The 22069-nt window shown below is 46.7% G+C and overlaps 1 protein-coding gene and 1 long non-coding RNA gene across 3 annotated transcripts in view; both read right to left on the bottom strand.

The window, feature by feature from the left end:
* Positions 1–4607: 4607 nt before the first annotated feature.
* Positions 4608–14401, bottom strand: Mcfd2 (multiple coagulation factor deficiency 2, ER cargo receptor complex subunit). 2 transcript variants are annotated; one of them, XM_048416305.3, is made up of 4 exons: positions 14285–14401; positions 8601–8758; positions 7169–7328; positions 4608–5995 (listed from the first exon to the last, which is right to left on the bottom strand). In XM_048416305.3, exons 2-4 carry the CDS (start codon positions 8744–8746, stop codon positions 5864–5866), a joined length of 438 nt encoding a protein of 145 aa, XP_048272262.3. In that variant the 5' UTR covers positions 8747–8758; positions 14285–14401; the 3' UTR covers positions 4608–5863. The 2 variants fall into 2 exon arrangements, with proteins under 2 accessions (XP_048272262.3, XP_048272263.3); XM_048416306.3 differs by lacking the exon at positions 14285–14401 and adding an exon at positions 11070–11224.
* Positions 14402–20005: 5604 nt separating this feature from the next.
* The window catches only part of LOC125388291 (uncharacterized), a 334710-nt gene continuing 332646 nt past the window's right edge, over positions 20006–22069 (bottom strand). The window contains exon 3 of the long non-coding RNA XR_015738143.1: positions 20006–21412. This is a non-coding gene — a long non-coding RNA (uncharacterized LOC125388291). The remainder of the gene's footprint in view (positions 21413–22069) is intronic.

The raw sequence follows: 22069 nt of genomic DNA, 5'->3' as shown, positions 1-22069 counted from the left end.
GGACAGCCCCTGGATGGGCTGGCAAATGGCTGAGAGAACATTCCTTTCTGCAGTGGGACACTGCTGCCATCTAGCGGTAAGTCTAAAATGAACACGTGGAGTAAAAATCTTACTTTCATCAAAGTCTTAAAATCTCACTCTTAAAATTCTGTTATCCGAAGGGTCACACAGGGTTGACAATCACAGGAAGACTATCATTAAGGGCTGAAAAATAGAAATAAATGAAAATTACTACTAGTTTACTCCTGCCATGCTCTTGAGGGGCATTCAGGTAGCGAGATGACAGACTGGGGTGTACTGCAAACATCAGCCAAGCACCCCAAGAAAATACTGTGTGTTAAGAGTGAAGGTACTTGGTCTGCACCCTGTGATGTTCACTGTCTGGGAGCTGTAATGAGTGTGACAGACGCTATATCCCTGGACTCTTAGAACAAGACTTCCTAACTTCAGTTCCAGGGCTTCCTAGATAGTGTTCAGGGGCCATCAGTTTGAGAGAAGAAAGGAAATGTGTTTTTATTTTCATGAGCCTCAAACAAGCTTAGTATACTCTTCAACCATGAGCTAACCAAAAAGCCCTGTGGGCCCTTAGGGAAAATTCAATTCTGGCCGTATCTGTGGAAGCAGGGCCTTGTTTCCACTAAAGAGAGTAAAAACAAGACAGTGCCTGTGACCAACTCAGTGAGAGGTCCAGCGGGAAAGAATCGGAGAAGCTGCCTAGCACTGAAAGCTGCATGAAGCACAGACAATGTAATTTTAGGAGGACTTTTCAGTTGACAGGACTCAGAATTCATGAGCACAAAGAGCTGATCCTGTGGACAGGGAGCTGGGCAAGGTCAACTAGTCATCTCATCCCTACACTCTCACACATGTACACACACACACACACACACACACACACACACACACACATCACACTACACACACACACACACATCACACATATCACAAACACATACCATATACATCACACACACCTCACACACACCACACACACGCCACACACATACACACACACCACTCACACACATACCACATACATACACAACACACACACACACACCACACCACACACACACACACACAGTCATCACACACATATCACAAACACATACCATATACATCACACATACCTCACACACACCACACACACATACACACGCCACACACACACACACACACCACTCACACACATACCACATACATACACCACACACACACACACACACACCACACCACACACACACACACACAGTCATCACACACATATCACAAACACATACCATATACATCACACACACACCTCACACACACCACACACACATACACACACCACACACACACACCACACACTCACACACATACCACATACATACACCACACACACACACACACACACACATATACATATGCTATGGGACAATGGTTTTACCCTGTGAAGATTTGTTTCTTGTACTTGTTTAAAAAGTGCTGATTAGCCAGTAGCCAGGCAGGAAGTATAGGCGGAGCAATGAGAACAGGAGAATTCTGGGAAGAAGAAAGATGCCGTCTGCAGTCATCATCCAGACACAGAGGAAGCAGATGTGACTGCCTCACTGAAAAAGGTACCAAGCCACGTGGCTAACACAGATAAGAATTATAGGCTAATATAAGATATAAGAGTGAATAAGAAGCCTGAGATACTAGGCCAATCAGTTTATGATGTTAATGTAAACCTCTGTGTATTGTTTTAGGCCTGAATGACTGCAGGACCTGGTAGAACAAAAACTTCTGTCAACACACACACACACATACAGGTGAGCCATATGTGTGGATGAGGCTCTCTTAGTTACAAATAATACTGAAACCAAGTTGGACAAAGCTAGAAATTAGGAGGTCACTGGAATCCTTTGTCAGAGCAAAGGGAGCAGGGTGGCCAAGGCCTCCCGCCAACAGGGTGCGAGGACATGCTTCTCAGACCGCGGCGAACATGTTACCAAGAATCTGCTACAAAGTGGATTCTGCCTCGGCTGATCTGGGTAGGGCCTGATATCCAGCGTTCATTACCTGTCTGCTCACAGAGTACCAAGGGTACATACAGAGTTCTGCCATGCACATTCCTCCACCCACACCTCCCTGTCCCTTGCAGAGAAAGCATGCTGCTCTGTAGGGGTCAGTGTCCTGCACTGGACTAACCCTGATTCAGGTCAGGAGGGTCGTGGCAGGCAAACCCACTTTCCTGGAAGCTGGGGTGCTACCCGCCTGGCACTCGGCCTCCCACTGTGACTTCCATGCCTCTGTCCCTGCTCTCCTTACCAACGCCATCTTCCCACCCAGTGTCTTCCACAGTAACCCCAAGTTAGGTTGCTGAGCCGTGACTGATGGGTTCCTGAATCCCTGTTAGCCCACAGACCATAGAGGGACATTTTGGGAACCAGGAGTGGCTCAGTCCTGAGTTTGGATCCCCAGACCCCATGTAAAAATCTGGGCACATCACTGGACACCTGTAGTCCCAGAGCTCAGAAGGTAGAAACAGGAGGAACTTGAGGCTCAACCACCGGTCTAGACAGCAAGTTCCAGGCTCAGTGAGATTTTAAACAAAATCTGAGTGTCTCCCAGTCCACTGGATGGGGCAATTTTCTAGCCTTTGAAGAGTTTCTTCAGTGAGAAAATAGGAGACTCCATTCTAACATCTTGCTGCTGAAATTATTTTTTTTTCCCTCTTTATTTAATGCTGATAATGCAGCACCTGAGGTCAGCAGAGGGAAACAGATTCCTGGAACTGGACCCATCTCCCCAGTTTGTTTGTTTTGTTTTTTCAGAAAGAGAGTTTTGCTGTGTAATAGCTCTGGCTGCTCTGGAACTTGTTCTGTAGACCAGGCTGGCCTTAAACTCACAAGGATCCACCTGCCTCTGCCTCCGCCTCCCAAATGCTGGGATTAAAGGTGTTTGCCACACTGCCCTGCACTATTTGCTTTTTTAAAAATGTCTTAATTGCTTTCTTAAACCTGTCCAAGACTCCCTGGCAGAATGGAATCTACTGAAAAGTCAGGTGTTAAAACAACTGTCCCACACATTCTCCAGCACACCTCCTAGACCTAACTCAGAGAAGGTGCCACTGCCGGTGGCCTACTGCTCTGCTCAGGAGCAGTGGGGTGACTGCAGTGGGCAAGGGAAGTCACCTCTCACAAGAAATGACGTGCAAGTCTTTGAATTCATGACTGCATCTGACATGAATGACTTAGATTCTGCAGAGAGGTCACTCATTCAGTCAGCACAGATATGAAGACTGGGAGAAGTGGGGTTCCTTTGGTCCCTGCTCCTGAGGCGTCACAGGGGCTTTAGAGCTCACAGCTGCTCCAAACAGGAACTGACAGGCCCTTTAGCCATCTGGGGAGCGCGTGACTGGCTAGCACATGCTCTACAGTGACACGAGGTGCTGCAGTTTTGTCTTATGTGACAGGTTTGTGCGCCTAAGTGCACAGGCACATGGGTGCACACACACATGTGCAGGTCAGAGGTCAACTTCAGGTGCTGTTCCTTGGGAGCACAGCCTTGTTTTTAGAGACAGGGTCTCTCACTGGGATCCAGAGCTTGCCGATTAGTCTGGGCTGGCTGGCCAGAGGGCTTCAGCAATCCCGCCTCCCCCATGCCAGGGTACCAACTGCGCACCTCAGTGTTTTTGTGGGTGCCGGGGTCATCACACAGCGCACATCCTACCAACTTACCTATCTTCCCAGTCCCAGTTCTCTGATTTTCTTAATTTGTCTGTGGCTTTTTAATTCCCTTCTTAGTTATTTTCTAGATGAGAAACTGAAATTTAGCACTTCACAGCTAAGGGGCAGCTGGCCTGAATCCAAACCTCAGTTCATCCTCAATCCTTGCACCAGGCTGCCTCTCCCGGGCACGCCATCTCCATGGTAGAGATAAAGCAGTGAGTGTGCAGATGTCCCCAGAGTGTTCACAGGCTGAGATGGTCAAGCCTCACCTAGATGTGAGGGGTTATGCAGAGTGACAAGCCAGGCTGTGTCCCTAAAGTTCCATACCATCTCCCATCAGGAAAAGCAAACATGGACCATGGGGGGTAACATGAAGTAAGTACTAACAGCCAACCATTGACGAAGGGTCCAATTCTATCTTTGAAGGATCTTTTCTCCATCCTCGATGACTCCCTTCCCAGCTGCCACTCCCAAGATCCTTCCAGAGGGGCAGCTTTCCAGAAGGGTCAGTCCACAGTCCAGAGTCTTTGTGGGGGAGGAAGTAGAAGGGAAACCTTTGCCAACAGGAAAGTGTGAGTGCTTTGACACTCAGCCCTGGGACTGCTCAACAATGTGATCTAATTGAGAAAGTTACCGGACTCCAGAGGAAGCTCTGTATTTACTGACCCTAGAATCTCAGTCTGAATGTGGCTGGAGAGGGAAGACTCAAAGGTGAGTTCATTAAGGATAAAAACAGACCCATGCCTAATGGGGAAAGTGACACTGGACACTAAGAATCTAGTCTGCAGAAAGGAGTAGGGTCCAGGCAACTGCGTCTCGGCTCCCGGGAGAAAGGCAGGGATGTATAAATTCTGTGTTAAATGTGCCTTTGTGCAGTTGGGGAAAGGCTGTGAGGACAGAATGGGCTGCTCCTTGTTTTTTCAGCCATTTATTATCAGATAGCCAGAGTTCATTATATAAATCTTTCAAAATAATGAGATATTACAAGAATAATTTACAAGTCAGCTCTGATTGCACAAATACTTAACACAGGAAACTGTCTTACAAATACATACGTTTTCTTACAAGAATACTTCAATAAAGAAAATAAGTCTCTATACATCTTAAAGCAAATCTGATTGTTTCTTTTTTCGGTCCTGCCATCACTCCGGATTCTCTTTTACAGCATGTCTGCCACATCCCACAAAGCAAATCACACCCTGCGGCTGCGAGTCTTTCAGCCTTTACTAAGAGTCACAATGCTAAAGGGCTTTAGGCTTCCTTTTCTGAGCTTTTCCAAAAGGAAAGAATTCTCATATTCAGGCTCAAAGAAGTAATTTTTAAAACATTCCTTCAAAACTTCAATGAGGTTAATCACCATTCTGAGCGACTGATCTTTTAGGGTCTCGCTCAGGCTAGACCAGCTGATAGTTTAAACCTGCAAAATCATGTCATTAGCTCATACACCATGAAGGGAGCCCTGGGAGCAAGGGTGAACACAAGGATTAGGGGAACTCAAACGGTAGATACTGATTAGAAAACACTCTCAATTTAAGGTCTCCCAGGCTGGGGTGGCAGTGGTTGTATAAAATACTGAAGAACTGGAAAACGCTACTTAGGCCAGTGGTGTCTTATCTCCAAAATGCCAACGGACACAGAATCTTTCGACTCTGCATTCGGATGAATCAACAGATGACGGCCTTCTCATGCTGTGGCTTTAATATATGCTAGTATACAGCCACTTGCCCAAAGCAAGTGATGCTGGATTCAGGGGAACAGAATCCTGACCACATTTGCCTAGAGACAGGACCCGCCAGGGAAAACACGTGGCTTGCACACGTTCCCTCCACGGTTACGGAAAAGTCTATCCACTTGGCACAGCGGATTGTCTTTACTTTCCAGGTAGCATGAATTAACATCAGGAAATTAGAGTGGCGTTCTACAGTCAGGTTCCTGAGAGCTTGGAAATAATATCCAACACCCTTCTGAAGAGTCTCGTCCAGCTCCAGTCCGACAAGTTTAAAAGCACTTGGGGACTAGGCTGTCCCATTCGTTTTTCCTTTTGGCTTCTTCCCCACCCCAGTGAACAAACTGTCATAGGATGAAAATGAGTTGTTTTGTATTACCAGACAAGTTCCATCACATTATTAAGGATCACATTTGCATATAACTAAAGAGCCAAGTAACAGCTACTGCAGGGACTTTGCAAACTCAGCATAGTCGATGTATCCATCATTGTTCTTGTCATCATCTCTCAAAACGCCATCTATTATGCTAATCAGCTCATCCTCGCTCATTACTGGAGCCTGTTCACTCCCCTCCTGAAAGAAGGTAAATGAGATGAATAGGTGCAGAATTACAAAGGCACATTAGCAAATGCCTAAAAGGTCCATGCTTGACTTACTAGAAGCTTTCAAGGTAATATGTGGTCACTTCTAGGAATCCAGACTCATACATCAGAGAGTGTCAATTTATAAAAATCCACGTGGGAAACTACATATGCTAGTTACAAGAAAGTTGCGACCAAAACAGGTCCTTGTTTTTTTGCTTTAAAAAATTATTGTTTACTCTTTTTTTTAGTTATGAAAGTAATGTACAGCCACTACAAAAAGTCGGGCGGGTCTGGATTACAAAGAACTGCTTGTCAAAATCTATAACCTATACACTTATCCTAAGAAAAACTCTCATGGTCTGAGCCCTCTGCATGTCGCCTAAAAAATGGAAACAGTGGCATTCTGAACACCTCAGAGTCAGGACAAGAGGAAGAAAACACTGTCAACAGTTGGAATGTATGCCCTCTGAAATCACTATGCCCTTCTAGAAGCTGGGGTGGGAGGGTTGTGCCAGCTGCGAACCTGCCATTCTCAAGGTGGCCAGCTCTCCCTTGGTCACATCTCTGGCTGCCACCACCTCATGTGCCAGGGCTGCTGAGCCCTAACTCCCTGGGCACCAGTCTCCCATCGCTACCACACAGACTCCAGTGAAAACTTGCTGGTGTTCCCTACTGCCTGAAGGGAGAACCCCACACTGAGCTTGCGGTGGTCCTCCTCTCTCCTTCTCCCTCACTGCAGCAGAGGGGAAAACATTCAGTCTGGAGGCACAAGATCTTGATCAAGTCCCTCAGCTAGAAGAGGAATAACAGTGTCTGCCCCTGCCCAGGGTGGCTATGGAAGCTGAGCCATCTCCACTGACAGTGCCTGGGGACACCAGCGAGCACAGTACGATATACAGCCCCCAACTCCTCCCAAAGCTCTCCGTCCCTTGGTCCTAGAGTCACCACCACTCTCCTCAAACCCACATCGTGAACCTGGTCTGTCTGTCAGGCTGGACCCGCAAACTCTAGATGTAGTAGAAATGCTCTCTGGGAAGCTGGGGAGAGGCAGGCTAGCACTAAGTGGGAAGAAGCTCGGCAGCACTGCTGAGGTGCAAGGACAGCACGGGTCGCCAAGACCAGGCACGGCACAGATGCGCCCAGACTGAATTCCCTGACTTACCTCCTTATGGACATGGGTGATGGCTGTGGAGAGTTCTAAGCCATCAAGCAGACTATTGCCATCATAATCATGCATTTTGAAATAGTGGAGCTGCAGTTCTTGAGGGGACATCTCTTTCTCTGGTTTGTCAATGACACCTTCTAGATGTTCCATGATATGCCTGAAAACCAACAGTCAGAACAGGCCAAAACCTTAAGAATACTGAGAAGTAAAACTGTATCCAGTTCAGACACAGACTACATTTAAGGACACAACACACAGTCAGGGCCACAAAGCGACCAAGCATGCAGGCCGCCTATCTGAGTGGGACCGGAATGCCTTCTCTTTACAGTTAGAATTTGCTCACAGTATTTTTGAGCTACCAGTTTAAAAAATAATTTTTAAAATAAGGATTAGAATAAGCATGGTGGCACATGCTTTTAATCCTACTCAGGAGGCAAAGGCAGATGGATTTCTGTGAGTTCAAGGCCTGTTCTACACAGTAAGTTCCAGACCAGCCAGGGCTACATACAAAGACCCTGTCTCCAAAAAATAGATAACAAAGTATAATGCGTGAAGCTTACTCACCAAGAAAAACTCGACATTTGAATGTGTCACTAAAAAAACCTTGTTGGAATCGGGAAGCCATAATTATATTCTGGATTCTGCTACTACATGTGTGTGTGTGTGTGGGGGGGTCGGGGGTGGGGAATTAAAGAAGACGACTAAATTCTAACAAATAATTCACTGTATTTAGACTTCAAGATCCTCACCTATGAGATGATGAAGACAGAATACCATACAACCAAAAATCCCAAGGGCTAACCTCCGTGAGGACCTGACTATGCAAACTCCATTTTAAAGCAGTACCTTCATCTTAAGCCATATAAGGAGTTCGGGGGGTGGGCAATCTCAGCTCCAGAAATGTGCTGAAACTTGAACAGATACCCTAAAAACGGCCAATTAAGAAGATAGGGAGCAGGACCATAAATTTAATGATGTCCAGATATTCCTAGGAGGCATCCTGTCCTTGAAGACACCTTGTCAGTTATTAATAGCTCTTTGTTAGGGCCATTCTGACCAATGGGTTCAGAAACTACCTTATCCTATATACTCCTCACCCAATCCCGAGATGATAGGACTCCAACTCCCCTGACTATGGTGTTTCCCCTTTAAAAGTTCTCCCCTTCCCCAGGTTCAATGCTGCACTTCCCTCACCCACTGCGTTGGCGTGGTGGAGGTGTGGTCCAAACTCGAGTATAAATATGAATATTATTAAAAACCCTCATGTAATTTGTATTGGAAATCTGGCTCCGTGAATTCATTTGGGGACCAGAAACTTGGACATAACACCTCCATCTTTGGAAAATGTCCAGGAGCCCTATAAATTGGTACCAAAGGGAAGAAGGTGGGGTGCCCTGTGGGCAAACCCCAGCCCCAGCTGAATACATACTCTTGATCGTGTACTGTGTTCTTGTCCAGGCCCACGCTGCCTTGATGGGTGCCAGCCCCAGGGTCATGGGCCCCGGCATGAGGAGCACAGAAGGTCCAGAACAGGACACACAGGAAGGGGGCGCTGAGCAGCCGCAGGTTTGTCATGGTTACTGGTACCTGGGAGGCGGGAGACACAGACGATGAAGGCAGACCCTAGAGCTTAAGGTCCCTTCTAACAGCTGACAGCATATGCTCTTGGGAAGCCTGGGAGGTGGTGAGGCCACAGGCAGGAGCCCTTAGAACTGGCTAGAGTTCAGCTGTGGGAATGGAGCTGGAGCTCAGGGGCAGAGCCCTTGCCCAGCCTGCACCACGTTCTGGGTTCAATTCCCAGTACCACAGAAACCAGCCTTGCTACTAGCTCTCCTGGTTCCCATCACTCTGCTGACAGTAGAGGCCCACAATTTCCTGATGGAATGACAAGAGGGCTGAGCAGGCACACGGGAGCTTAACAGGACCCAAAAACTAGACCTGTCCATACGCCAACAGCCCACAAAGAGAGGCGCTGCCTGCTGGAGTGTGAGTTCTCCAAACAGAAAACCCCTCAGAAGGTCTGAGATTCCCACAGGGGAAGGACTGACACACTGATGCTTCAACTAGGCCTGGGCAGACGGCGGGCACACTGGGTCTGGGAAGCAGGGCGGGCAAGGAACTTGGTCTGGTGGCAGGTGTAAAGGTGAACCAGCTACACATGCTGAGCCAGGAGGCTGACATTTCCTGACAGAGATGAGATCACAGGCTGGCCTGGCTTCAGGCCGACTCAGCTCGTGGCTCAGCGGAAAGGGGTGGAGTGGGGCAGGACTGGAGACAGGAGCCTGGGAGCCGAGGGAAACCATCAGGCCGGTCACAGCAACCTCAAAACAATGATCTGGAAGAGTCCATCACCCCACCTTGTCCCCTTGCCAGGGCCCTGAAAGGGGTTCATAACTAAACATGGTGAGAACATTGGAAAGGGAAGTTCCACAGAAATTCAGATTACATCTTAATGACACTTGGACTTAAGATCAACAAGACAATTCAGCCACCTGGCAAGCTCCCTGAGGACCAACTTAGGTCATGTACAGGTTGGCACCACAGCTTAGGTAGGTCTCCATTAACTGCTGCTTCACTGGAAAGTCCTGTCCTTTCTGGGTTTCGACTGGAGACTCACCTCAAAATGGAAGGTGAAAGACAGCTCAGGACCTCAAATACAGTCTGGTGTTCTCATCTCAAAAGGCAGAGCCATTCCGCCATGACTAACAGTAGCAGGGCCCCAACCTTCCACCAGAAAGATAAAGCACAATGTTCAGGTCCCCCCTTAACAGTCCGTAAACTCAGCACAGCTCCCAAGCCACGCCATCTCCTGCTTGTACCCGGCTGGGAAGCAGTGGCACAGCAGCCTTCACCCATCCTAAAGCTCTCAAGGAGGACCTGAGAGACTGTGCCACCCTCTGACATTTACAAAGATTTCCCATCTCCCGCCATCTGTCCCTATAAGGGAGTGGCAACCACTGGGAGGTACAATGTTCAGAGTGCAACAGAGCGGTCTCCAGTCTGACTACTGCCATGGGCAGCGACAACGTGACAGCTGTCATTCTGCACCAGACTTCTAATATACAGTGATGGGGAAGCTCTGTCAACCAATCACATCTAGTTAGGGCGTGGCTACCTAGAGCCCAGGAAGAAAAACTGGGAGAACTCTGGTGCATGCTCTCTCTGCATGGCTCCAGACAGATAGGACGTCTGACCTCCCACTCTTGTAGCTTGAGTTTCCCCTTATAACCATTAAGATATAACTGTTATTCTTGAGCTGGCCTGGTTATTTATCATACCAACCTAATTCACAACACCTGGTGCCTGATTCGTGGGGCCACTAGAGTCTCTGGTAGCTCTGGCCAGCCAAGGCCATGCCGCATTCATTTGGGCATAAACTATCCCAGCTTGGCACTCAGCTCAGAGCCCCACAGCCGTCCCTGCGCACTCCCCCCTCGGCTCCCCTTGGCTCCCCTCACCACCGCTGCCAGTGGAGCCCAAGCAGGGGCCAAAAGGCTACCCAAAATTCACTGTTGTAAAGTAAATATATATGCACACACAAGTACACTGTTTTAACAAAGACTGTTAAATTATGATTCTTTTTACCCTTTAATCTCAGCACTTGGGAAGCACTGGGAGATGAATCTCTACGAATTGGAAGCCAGCCCGGTCTACACAGCAAGTGTGTGTGGAGATCAGGTTGGTTTCAGCTGTCTTCCTTAATTGCTCTCTACTTTATCACATGGAGGCAGGATCTCTCACTGAAGCCAAGCTGCTGATCCAGCTAGTTTAGCTAGCGAGCTTGCCTTTCCCCTATCCCTGCCTCCAAGCACCGAGATCATAGGCAGCTGCCACAATCCTGGCATTTGTGTGGATGGTGGGTATTGGAAACCCAGTCCGCAAGCTGCAAGCAACTTACCCACTAGGCCATCTGCAGTCAAGTTCTGACATCAGGGTAGTTAAGGGTGGAACTTTGCAGCTGTCCACTGGACAGACAGTTGAGCTGGGTGATCACTGAATCCATGGAGCCCTTGCTGCTACCAACATGGTTGGATCCAGTTGGGATGTGTATCTATGGGGATACTTTCTACTCAGGTAATACCAAAGAGTAACCAAGTGATTAATAAACACAGGAACTGTGAGTCCAGGTTATTCTTTCGTCAAGCGACACAGCATAAAAGCCAAGAACCACTGAGCATACTGCCACAGGCTCCTAACCAAAAGGAAGATCCCACAAGCACTATAACCACAAAAGGTAACTTACTGCCACCTGTGAAACTCAACTGCTCCCATTCAAGAGAAAACAGGGTGCTCCATTCCGCCCAAAGAACAAGTTGCATCATCCACAAACCAATTACTTAGCTCAAGGCCATGGGCACACAGTTTGGAAGAGAAATCCCAGGAATTCCCAAGCTCACTGACCTTCAGGAAACTGCATTAGCCAAGCTAGAGAAAAATCCATGTAAGAAGGGATTGATTAACCGACTGATTCTCCTTTCCTAAAGACGGGCAGACGCCCACGTGTGGTGTTGTGGAGTATTAATGGAAGATATGCTGTGGATTATTTTAATAATGCAAAGATGTATTCTTTTGTTGCATTTGCTTAACTCTGTAAAGCTATGTTACTTTGCTGGTTGAAAACACCTGATTGGTCTAATAAAGAGTTGAACAGCCAATAGCTAGGGCAGGGCAGAGAATAAATACAGGAGAAATCTAGGGAGAAGAACAAGGAGCAAGAAAAAGAGGAGAGGAGGATGCCAGGGACCAGCGAGCCACCCAGCCAGTCACAGAGTAAGGAAATTAAGCTATATAGAATAAAGCTTTTACCTAAAAAGCCCAGAGGCAAAATGTAGTTAGAGAAAAGGGATAATTTAAGTTCTAGCCAAGCTAAGGCCAGGCATTCATAAGTAAGAATAAGTTTCAGTGTTATTTATTTGGGAGCTGGGTGGCTGGCCCTCAAAGAGTTTTTTTTTGTTTTTTTTTTTTTTAAAAAAAAGCCAACTACCATATGGAGCCTTCTTCTGATGTGCCTGAAGTCTTGGAAACTGGACTGTCAGGTTCTCCTATAAATGCTTCATTTACAGGTTAGGTTAGCACAACTACTCACTTTGGGGAAGATCGTCTTCAGCGGACCACACACCTTTGGAAGAGACCCGCACATGGCAGTGAAGGAGGAAAAGGATATTGCTAAGCCCAACAAATCAGCCCCTTAGCCCAGGCGGTGATGCTCCCGTCCAGGGGGCTCAGAAAATGAGCCCTGTCTCGGCATTTGTCACAGGAGCAGCAGGTGTCTGATAAGGCCGTGCTGGCCTCCCTCAAAGCCTTGACTCCACCAGGTTCCTCTCACTGCGCCTGCGGCCTCTGTTCCCACTGACTGCGTCTTGCCATCCCTTCTAGGCATGGTTCAAAAGAAACCCAAAGACTCTTGTAGCTAGCACCGCCTACTTCCCGGTCTGTTTCTTCCTTCCTACTTTTCTTTTTCCCCTTTCCAAAGGCCAGGACCTTGCATACTGAGCAATGCTGAGCTGGCCTGAATAAGATGAGATGTGGCACACCAATGTGTCAGCCCTTATCTCTGGCCTAAGCTTGAACTCTCCTCTGGAGCATTCCCACTCCTGGGAAGGAAGGGCTGGCCCACCCTTCCCTCCAATTGTATTATTATTCCTATCAGCAAGTTTTCTTTCCTCCTAGCAGCTGTTCCAGCTTTTTTCTAAGTCCTGGGGCTCTGAGTTAAGAATTTACATTCAAAGCAGCCACATTTGACAGCATTCAGATATCCTGTACCCAGAGTCAATGCCAAAGAAAACTGCCCAGCGCTTGCTTCTTACTTTGCCAGCTCCAAGTTCTTGAAGTAAAAGTAACCAGTAAGTCTCCAGGTTAAAGAAACCTCTACATGGGCTGAGGCTGAAAACTTGTCCTGAGCAGGCGGGCATTTAATAGTACGATCTATCTGTTCACTGGGGGAAGCCAAAGAACAGTCACGCTACCCTTATGCATTTAACCAACAGCCTAGAAACACAGAAAGAGCAGAGCAGCAAAGGCTGGGAGAACAGGGCTGTGGACTCAGGCTGACCCCTCTATCACAGATCACAGCCTAATGAAAAACAGAGGCCCCTAAAAGAGGTGCCCAAGAGTATCACATAATCCCCCACTCACACTTGGAATGACACAGGAAGCATGAGAAGAAATATTTCAACCAAAAGACTGTGCCCCTCGTAGAAGGAACATACGACAGGAAACACCTAAACTCAGACAAGACTTGGATCCCATGTAGGAACAGAATAATCACCTAAACTCAGACAAGACTTGGAGCCCATGTAGGAACAGAATAATCAATCAATTGTGGAGGGACGGGTCTTAAGTACCAAGAAGGTTGAGTCACAACAGGCTTTGCAGGCCTGTGCAAGAGCTTGAAAGGGCAATGAGAAGCCATAGAAGAGCAAGGGAAAGGGGCAAGGGTGGTGGGACACAGGAGATTTGTTTTAAGCCCGCGTTTCTAGCTCTCTACTGGATGAATTGAAGAAGCTCAGGTAATAGTCAAATGAGCAGAAAGGGGGGCTGAATTGCCTAGGGCAGGAAGGTGTTTGGAAAATAGAGTTCCAAATGCAACTGAGGAGTGCAGGTGAGAATAACGCCCAAGCCTCTGATTTTGAGCATCTGTGTGGATGGAGGTGCCATATGCTCCAGAGAAGGAAAACAAGAAAAACGAGCATCCCTTGTCTTTCCAACCGCCCAGGCTCAGACTAGCCAACCCCGTCGGGACAACAGGACCTGTGTGTGGGTCTGCCCCAGGATGATGGGGTAGCCAGGGCAGAAGGAGTAACACCCAGGGCCCGCGTGCTTCCAGGCCAGCCGGGGTCAATGTCCAGCCCATATAGCTGGACCCACAGCATGATACTGAGACACCCTCCTCTCCCGACCAGGGGCAGAGCGCGGGGCCCAGCCGGGCAGACACTTCTGGCCCCGACGCCCAATCGGAAGACAGGCTGCTGCCATGAACCACAGATTCCGCTGCGCCCGTGTGGTCCGCGCCCTCCACCCCGCCGCTCCGGCCTCCCATCCCGAGCCTCAGACACCGGTGTGGCCGCTGTCCTCTGCCCTGAGGGTCAGGCTTCCCGCCGCGGGTTCGCTCACCCTGACAATCCCCCGACGCAGTCGCGAAGCACTCCAGCGTGAGCCTTGCCAGCTACCGTCCCCCGACGCTTATTCTCGGCCCGCCGGGCCCGCCCCCCGCCCAGCCGCGCACGCGCACCGACTCCCACACGCCCACCGGGCCCGTCGGCCACGCCCCCTGCGCGAACCGCTCCGTTGAGTCCACGTGTCCTGCGCGGCTGGTCCGTCTGATCCCGCCTCCTGAGGGCGACACCCGGCTGCTCCGACCACCGGGAGCCCCAGCGAGGCGCTAGTTGCTAGGCAACCCCGGAAGCCCCGGGACGTGACTCGACGTGGGCTGTAGGCCGCAGGATCCGGATGGGGCGGACTCCAAAGCTGACCAGCCACGCCTTCTCTAGCCTTTGGCTGCATTCTCGGCTCCTTCGGTTCCTCACGCTGCAAACTGGGTATAAAGAGAGTAAAACCCCAAACTCCTGTACTAATGAAACAGCTCGAAGATGCTCGCCCGGACCCCTCCGTTTCCCAGATTGGCCTACTTCTATTTTCTCTTTGCTCCATTCCTCATCGTCAATACATATTCACTCACAAGCCCCACCAAGACTTTATGGACGACCCAGCTTGTGAAGTACCTGAAATCGTCTGCTTTTATTATTTGAGAAAAGACGCAATCATTTCAAAAACGATTCTGCCCTTTTCTTCTACACAAAATTGTCAATCAATGAGTGTGTATAGATCACATGAATTACGAACCTGGAACTGTACATTTTAAAATTCTCCTGTGTGTATCCATAAGGATACATAATCAGTTTTTTTCAGATGTGCCTACATCAGAAATGGGAACGAGTAACCGTGTAGAGAGGTTATATCAAAGCCGTCCCCCACTTCCTTCAGGCCTTTTCTCACTCCCCCTCTTCCATCCAAGATTAAAATCTCAAAATTATCCCTTAGGGAGGAAAAAAGTATCAAGAATCCCTAAAGAGATTATTAGCACAACATTTCATCTCATTTTTAAGTTTAGATTAATTTGATCCAGTTCATGCTGGGTACCCTGCACCTGCCGTCTATCCATCCATTCGTTCATTAGATCCACCATGTTATCTTCTACCTATGAGGCTCTGTCCTGGGAGCGCCAAATACAAGCAACTTATAATTCCTTCTTTTAAGAAGGCCAGTAACTGGTAACTGTGTCCTCAGTCTGTTTAACCAACACTTGCTTATTTTTTTTTCTTTTCAGTATGTTAAGGCAGGACTTCAGCAGCTCAGGCTGACCTTGAACTTCCTACACCGGTGAGAGTAGCCTGGAACTCCTAATCCTCCTTCCTTCAGTTCCAGACTATTTTTTTTAAGTAGGCATTTGCCACCAAACCAGTCACTTCCCTTTTTCTGTGAATGCTATCTTTTATCATCTCTCTTTCTACCTGATCATTCTTATCAGCATATAAGCTGGTCTTCCTACTCTTTCTCACAGTGCTATTGAAATGGCAATCTCCGTGCAAAGCCAGTGATCTCTTCTGGCTTGCTTACTTTCCCAACTCTCTCTCTCTCTCTCTCTCTCTCTCTCTCTCTCTCTCTCTCTCTCTCTCACACACACACACACACACACACACACACACACACACACCCCTTGAAGCATTTCCCTTTGTTTTCTGACACCTACGCTCTTTGTTCTCCTATCTGACTGGTTGTTCTTTCTTGGCTGTTCTGGCTTCACATCCTCTGTTCAATGTACAAATAAAAATGTGTCAAGGTCCTGAGTGCCCTTCTCTAGCAACACGTTATGATTTCATCTAGTCCTGTGCTTGGAAGCCCAATTGTGTGCAGATAAACTCCCAAAAAGGGTTTTGTATGTGTCCATGTAGGGGTGTATGTACTTAGGTGTGGATGCCATAAATCTGCATTGAATACCTTCCTCTGTCTCTCTTATGTTTTGAGACAGGGTCTCTCGATGAACCTGGAGTCCATCAATTTGGCAAGGCTAGATGACCAGCCAGTGAGCTCTAGGAATCCTGTTGTCTCACACCTCCCTACCCCAGCACTGGGATGTCAGACACTTTCCACCCTGCTAGGCTTTTCTATGGGTGCTAGTGGTCCCAGCTCATGTCCTCTTGCTTGGATGGCTGTGCTTTCCCAACTGAACCTTCTTTTCCATATTTGTTTATCTACAGATCATGTACCTCCCCTTACCATTTTCAGTTCCCCTAAATAACTGCCTCCTTCTCATTTCCATATGAATGTCTAACTGGCATCTCAAGTTTAATCACCCCTTTCAAAATCTTGACTTCCTCCCTCAAACCTGTGTGTCTCTCAGTCTTGTCTGTTATAGCTATGTCATTGATATTCATTCAGTTACTCGAGGTAAACTTCTGGTTTTTTATTATTTTTTATTTATTTTTTTTTTTGAGGCGAGGTTTCTCTGTATATCCCTAACTGTCCTGGAACTCATCCTGTAGACCAGACTGGCCTTGAACTCACAGAGATCTGCCTGCCTCTGCCTCCCAAGTGCTGGGATCAAAGACTTATACCACTACTGCCCAACCAGTTAAAATTCTTGGAGATCTTCCTGATTCCATCACCTTTGTCTACAGTCTTTCAGCAGATCTCTTTGTGATATCAAAACGAGACTTTAAAACACATTTACACCTCTTCCTCCTTCCTGTGATCCTATTCCAAGGACCCATCCTCCACTATAGGAGGCCCCAGTTAATGTCTGTTTCCACCCATTATTGCCCAAGCTTGGTCCATGACTGAGAAGCAACCTCTAATTCTGAGACGACTGTTCTGTACCTTGTGACCAATACGTCTAGACTAAGGGAGTTGGCACGAAAGGGTTTCCCTTCCAAACTGAAAAGCTGGTGACCCTCTTTTAACAATAGTGAAACTGCCGGGCTGTTACTTGCTGTACCTTGAGCACAGTCCATATGCCAAACATAGTTGTCTTCTAAGAGAACTATCTAGAATATTTGTGAATACTGACCTTTGTTAGTAGCTTCCTACAAAGTCCTTCAAAGCAATGGCAAATCTAGGTTAGAAACAGTTGGATGTGAAAGCACAGATTAAAGAGGATCTTGGTCTGTAGCCTGTTAACTGAACCGGCCAAGAGCCGCGTGAGTCGGAGCCTTGCTGTGGGATCTAAATGACCCATTTCCTTTGTGCACTTAAGTGCCAACCAACACAAGTGGAGAAAGAGAAAACAACTTTATTATGAGAAAAGACTGAGGATCTAAGTAGCAAGTAGATAGCAAGTAGGTGGCATCTCGTATCTCCTTCCTCAAGTGCGATTTTGAATGGCCTGAAAATGATGTTTTATCCATGGAGAGGATTCCAGGGTGGGTGAGAATGGGATGAAAATAATACTTCAATTTTAACTCTTAGTGTTGCTATGAGTGTTCAAAATATATAAATGTATGATTGGTGGACACGGGATAAATCCAATTGGAGGTCATTAGACAGTACGACTTTAAACATGAATCTTGTTGCACATCTGTTCACATTTGGAAAAAATGAATTGAAATATTTAACACAAAGCAATTTAAGGACACTCTAGGTGAGCTATTTCACACTGACGAGGCATCTAATAAATTATTGAATCATGTGTCCTTCAAATATCAAGCCTGGCCAACAACATGCTGCTGCTGCTACTTAACCCTATGGCAATCCCCAGACTTCAAACTTCTCTTCAGCCAGGAATGGGATGCAACCAAGTGTGTTCTCTAGAAGACAGATTAAGGGTGGGACTTTGGCGTTCTTCCACTAAGAACCTACTACACTGTTCCTGAAGAAACCCTGCTATTGGTATTTGGCAGCAATAGACGTGAATTGCTGACTGAATATTCCCTGTTTTTCTTGAATGGAAGCTCTTGCTGTTGGTTCACGCTGCAGATTGGATGTGTTTCCCTGCAGTCTTACTTACATTGTTTTTATATATATATATTTGAAGAAAAGCATGCGCATAAAAAATACCTTAATGAGGCTGAAGTGGCAGCTCATGGTTAAGAGCTGTGTTCTTGCAAAAGAACTATGTTCAGTTCCCAGCACCCACATGGGGTAGGGGCTCACAACCATCTGTAACTGCAGTTTCTGGGAGACCTGACGCTGTCCTCTGGTCGTCGCTGGCACACACGTGATGCACAAACAGACATGTATTCAAAACACCCAGACACATAAAAAAAAGTATAGGAAGCCGGGCAGTGATGGTGCATCTCTTTAATCCTGATACTCAGGAGGCAGAGGCAGGAGGATCTCTATGAGTTCGAGGCCAGCCTGGTCTACAAAGTGAGTTCCAGGACAGTCAGAGCTATTACACAGAGAAACCCTGTCTCAAAAAACAACAAAAATTATAAGAAAGTGTTCAACTCAATGAGTTTTCAGAGAATACATACACATAAGGAGCACCCATAACAAGAATTAAAATGTTACCAACATGCCAGACATAGCGGCACAGGCCTGTAGCCCAGGACTCAGGAAGCAGAGACAGGCAGACCCATGAGTTTGAGGCCAGCCTCATCTACAGAGCAAGTTCCAGACCAGCCACGGCTACACAGAAAAACCCTGTCTTGGAAAAAACAGAATCAAATACCATCCTCTCCAAAGGTACCTGTTATCCTGTCTCTAACAGGATGATTTTACTAGTTTTTCTCTCTTTCATAAATAGAATCACACACTGCACGCTCTTTTGTCTATGACTCTTTTGTTCAGAATATTTTGCTTGTTTTTGTTTTTTCAAGACAAGGTTTCTCTGTAGCTTTGGAGTCTGTCCTGGAACTAGCCCTTGTAGACAAGGCTGGCCTTGAACTCACAGAGATCCACCTGTCTCTGCCTCCCAAGTGCTCGGATTAAAGGTGTGCGCCACCACCACCCAACAATTTAAAAAAAAAAATACAGTCTTGTAATGTAGCCCTGGCTGACCTGGAACTCACTATGTCGACCATAGTATATAACAAGCGGACTTCAACAGAGATCCACTAGTTTCTGCCTCCCAAGTGCTGGGAGTCAAGGCATATTCTGTATACGCAAATATTCAGCACAATTTTGGTATCCATCATTGGAGTTGTTTAGAATCATTCATCCTCATTTCTGAACTCTATTCCATGGGATCAGCATGTATTATATACTCATGTACTACTGACGAACACCCAAGGAAGTTCTCAGTTTTAGGTTGTTACAAATAATGCCTAAACATTACAGAGCACGTATGTTAGATTTTTACTAAGAGGAGAACTGGTGACACACAGGGAAGCAGGTGTTCTCTGTCATGCAACCAAAGTGTCTCCGGGTGGTTGCATCAACACGTGTGAGTTCTGTTATCCCATATTTCCCACAACCCTTGGCACTTCCTATCTTTTTTATGTTAGCAAGATATTTGCTCTTTAGCTTGAATTGCCAGAAGTCATAGCTGGGTCTGAAGGAAGAGTGCCGTGGTCCGAATATGGGTTATCCCTATAGCGTTCATGCCGAAATTTAATTACCCCTGTGTCAACGATAGAAGGAAGAACCTCTAAGAAGTGTTAGGTCGTTAAGCAAGATGAGCATCTTTGGAGGATGGCTTGATTCTTGTGGGACTGGATTAATTAACTCGAGAGAGCTGGTGACTATAAAACTGCACTCACGTTTTGTTTCCTTTGCATGGACCAATTTGTCACTTGCCTTCCAGTGTCTGTCTCATGGTAAAGCAGCAGAAGCCACCAGTGGCGTTGTACTTTTGAACTTTCCAACATCTGGAGTCATGAGCCATGAGCCAGAAACTTTATAAAACAACTAGACTTGGGAATTTTATTCTAGCAACATAAGATGGACTAAAACAAGGGGCCTGTGTTTTATGTGTAAGTACTGGACTCCCAACGTATGTAGGAGCTGATGAGACATTGGGGCTAACCCCTTTGAGGATGTGTGTGTACGAAGCAGGTGTGCATGAATTTGGAGACGCAAAGAGCAGCAGCAGGTACGTGCTGATACTTCACTAGGTAGTAGCATAGTTTGCATTTTTAAACCCCCTTGTGTCCTAGCATCTCAGCAAGAGAAGCAAAACACATTAAATACTGTCCCATCTTTTCTCTCCAGCTAAAGAGCCATGTGATGCAGTTCTAGGCACAGTACACAGAACTTAAGAAATCTGCTTTTCTGATGAGAAACAATGGCTGCTACCACTCTTTCTCTTCACAGATGGGGATGGAATAGAAATCACCTTGCACCCATGAAGAATTGTGGTAAACCTCGGAAAACTGGCCCAGTGCTGCAGTACAAAGCTTAAACAAGACACATATCTAGTATGAACTGAATTTCCCAATCTCAGACATTGGAGACTCAAACCACAATTTATATAGAGCAGACAATAATTTTGTAACCAGGAAAATAGTATTTAGAAAAATTCACAAGTGTTATGGGCTCCTAAGCTTGAAGATTTGATGGAGATGTCAAGATAGGATAGTTAGAAGCACGCAGGAAGGGATGCATCAAATGGCAAAGATGCAGATTTTCAAATGAAAGTTTCCCAGTCTGGTCATCTCTCTTTTGGTCCTCTTCTCCAGGGAGTTTTTCATCAGAGACCTCTGCTCGGGGACATCTGCTCAGAGACCTCTGCTCGGGGACATCCATTCAGGGAACATCTTGGAAGAGGGGGTGGAAAGAGTGTAAGAGCCAAAGGGTGGAGAGGTGATGTGGGATTCCCCACTGTAGGCTGTAAATACCATTGGTTAATAGAGAAGCTTCTTTGGGTCTATTGCAGCACAGAATAGGATAAGGTGGGGATTCCAATCAGATAGGGGAGGAAAGAGTAGGCAGAGTCAGAGAGAAGCCATGTAGCTGCGTAGTTGCTGAGGAGAAGGATGACCACACCGGTACCAGTAAACCACGAACCTCATGGTAAAATATAAATAACAGGAATGGGTTAATTTAAGATTAAGAGCTAGTCAATAAGAAGCATGAGCTAATATAAGCCAATCAGTATTATAATAATACAATTTCTGTGTGATTATTTCAGGTCAGGGCAGTCAGGAAATGAACACGCAGTCTCCACCAACAGAGAGGGGCTTCTGAAATGTTCTCTTCTGAACATGACATGGCCAGTGCACACATGACCTCGCTGTAGTTAGGTGACCTTCTCAAGATCCAGCTAACAAGATCAGTCAGCATCCAGCAGGGCACTAAATGGACCTAACGAGTTAACAAAAGAGAGAGATAAAGATCTGATTGGGGAGTGTAAAAGTTGAGGGTAGTTCTTTGGGCTTTGGGGGTGGGGGAAGCAAATGCAGAATAAAGAGGATTAAATAATAGTAAGGACACCTGAAAAAATCATAAGAAATCATACTGTTAGCTATCTAAAAAAAACTAGAATAAATATAATTCTGTGTGTATATACATATACATATGTATTATACATGTATATATTAAACTACAGCTACATAGCATATATGTGTAAATATATACATAAATAGTTTAAATAAAAAAGAGTGTGTGTGTGTGTGTGTGTGTGTGTAGTTAGTTTAAATAAAATTTCCTTATCTGGGCTAACAATGCTCCCTCCAAGAGCCAAAGACCACCTAGCAAAATCCCCAGTACCAGGCAAGAGAAGCTCTTTGAGCTGTTTTTCAGGGTTCTTCAAGAGATTTCTAAAGTATACAGCCTATTGCTACTGTCCTCATTTGCCCCCCAGAAGGAAGTCTGCATTGCTAAAGACACCATGTACTTCGGACACAAGGCCCAGAGGCCCCTGAGCTGGGAATGACCTGAATGCCGCCTCTCTCCGGACTAGGAACCAACAGTCCTATCCAGCTGTGGCAGTTATGAGCCATAATGGTCAGCATGGCATAA

The sequence above is a fragment of the Myodes glareolus genome, chromosome 6, assembly GCF_982192425.1.
Source record: "Myodes glareolus chromosome 6, mMyoGla1.1, whole genome shotgun sequence".
Lineage (NCBI taxonomy): Eukaryota > Metazoa > Chordata > Mammalia > Rodentia > Cricetidae > Myodes > Myodes glareolus.
This window is presented reverse-complemented; position numbering and strand designations above follow the sequence as displayed.

What these genes read in the sequence shown, in the direction of transcription:
- Mcfd2 (XM_048416305.3), bottom strand. Translation starts at nt 8,746, where the DNA reads ATGACAAACCTGCGGCTGCTCAGCGCCCCCTTCCTGTGTGTCCTGTTC. An exon ending in AACACAGTACACGATCAAGA is followed by an intron (nt 7,329 to 8,600) that starts GTATGTATTCAG and finishes GTTGGTTTTCAG; the next exon opens with GCATATCATGGAACATCTAG. An exon ending in TCACCCATGTCCATAAGGAG is followed by an intron (nt 5,996 to 7,168) that starts GTAAGTCAGGGA and finishes ACCTTCTTTCAG; the next exon opens with GAGGGGAGTGAACAGGCTCC.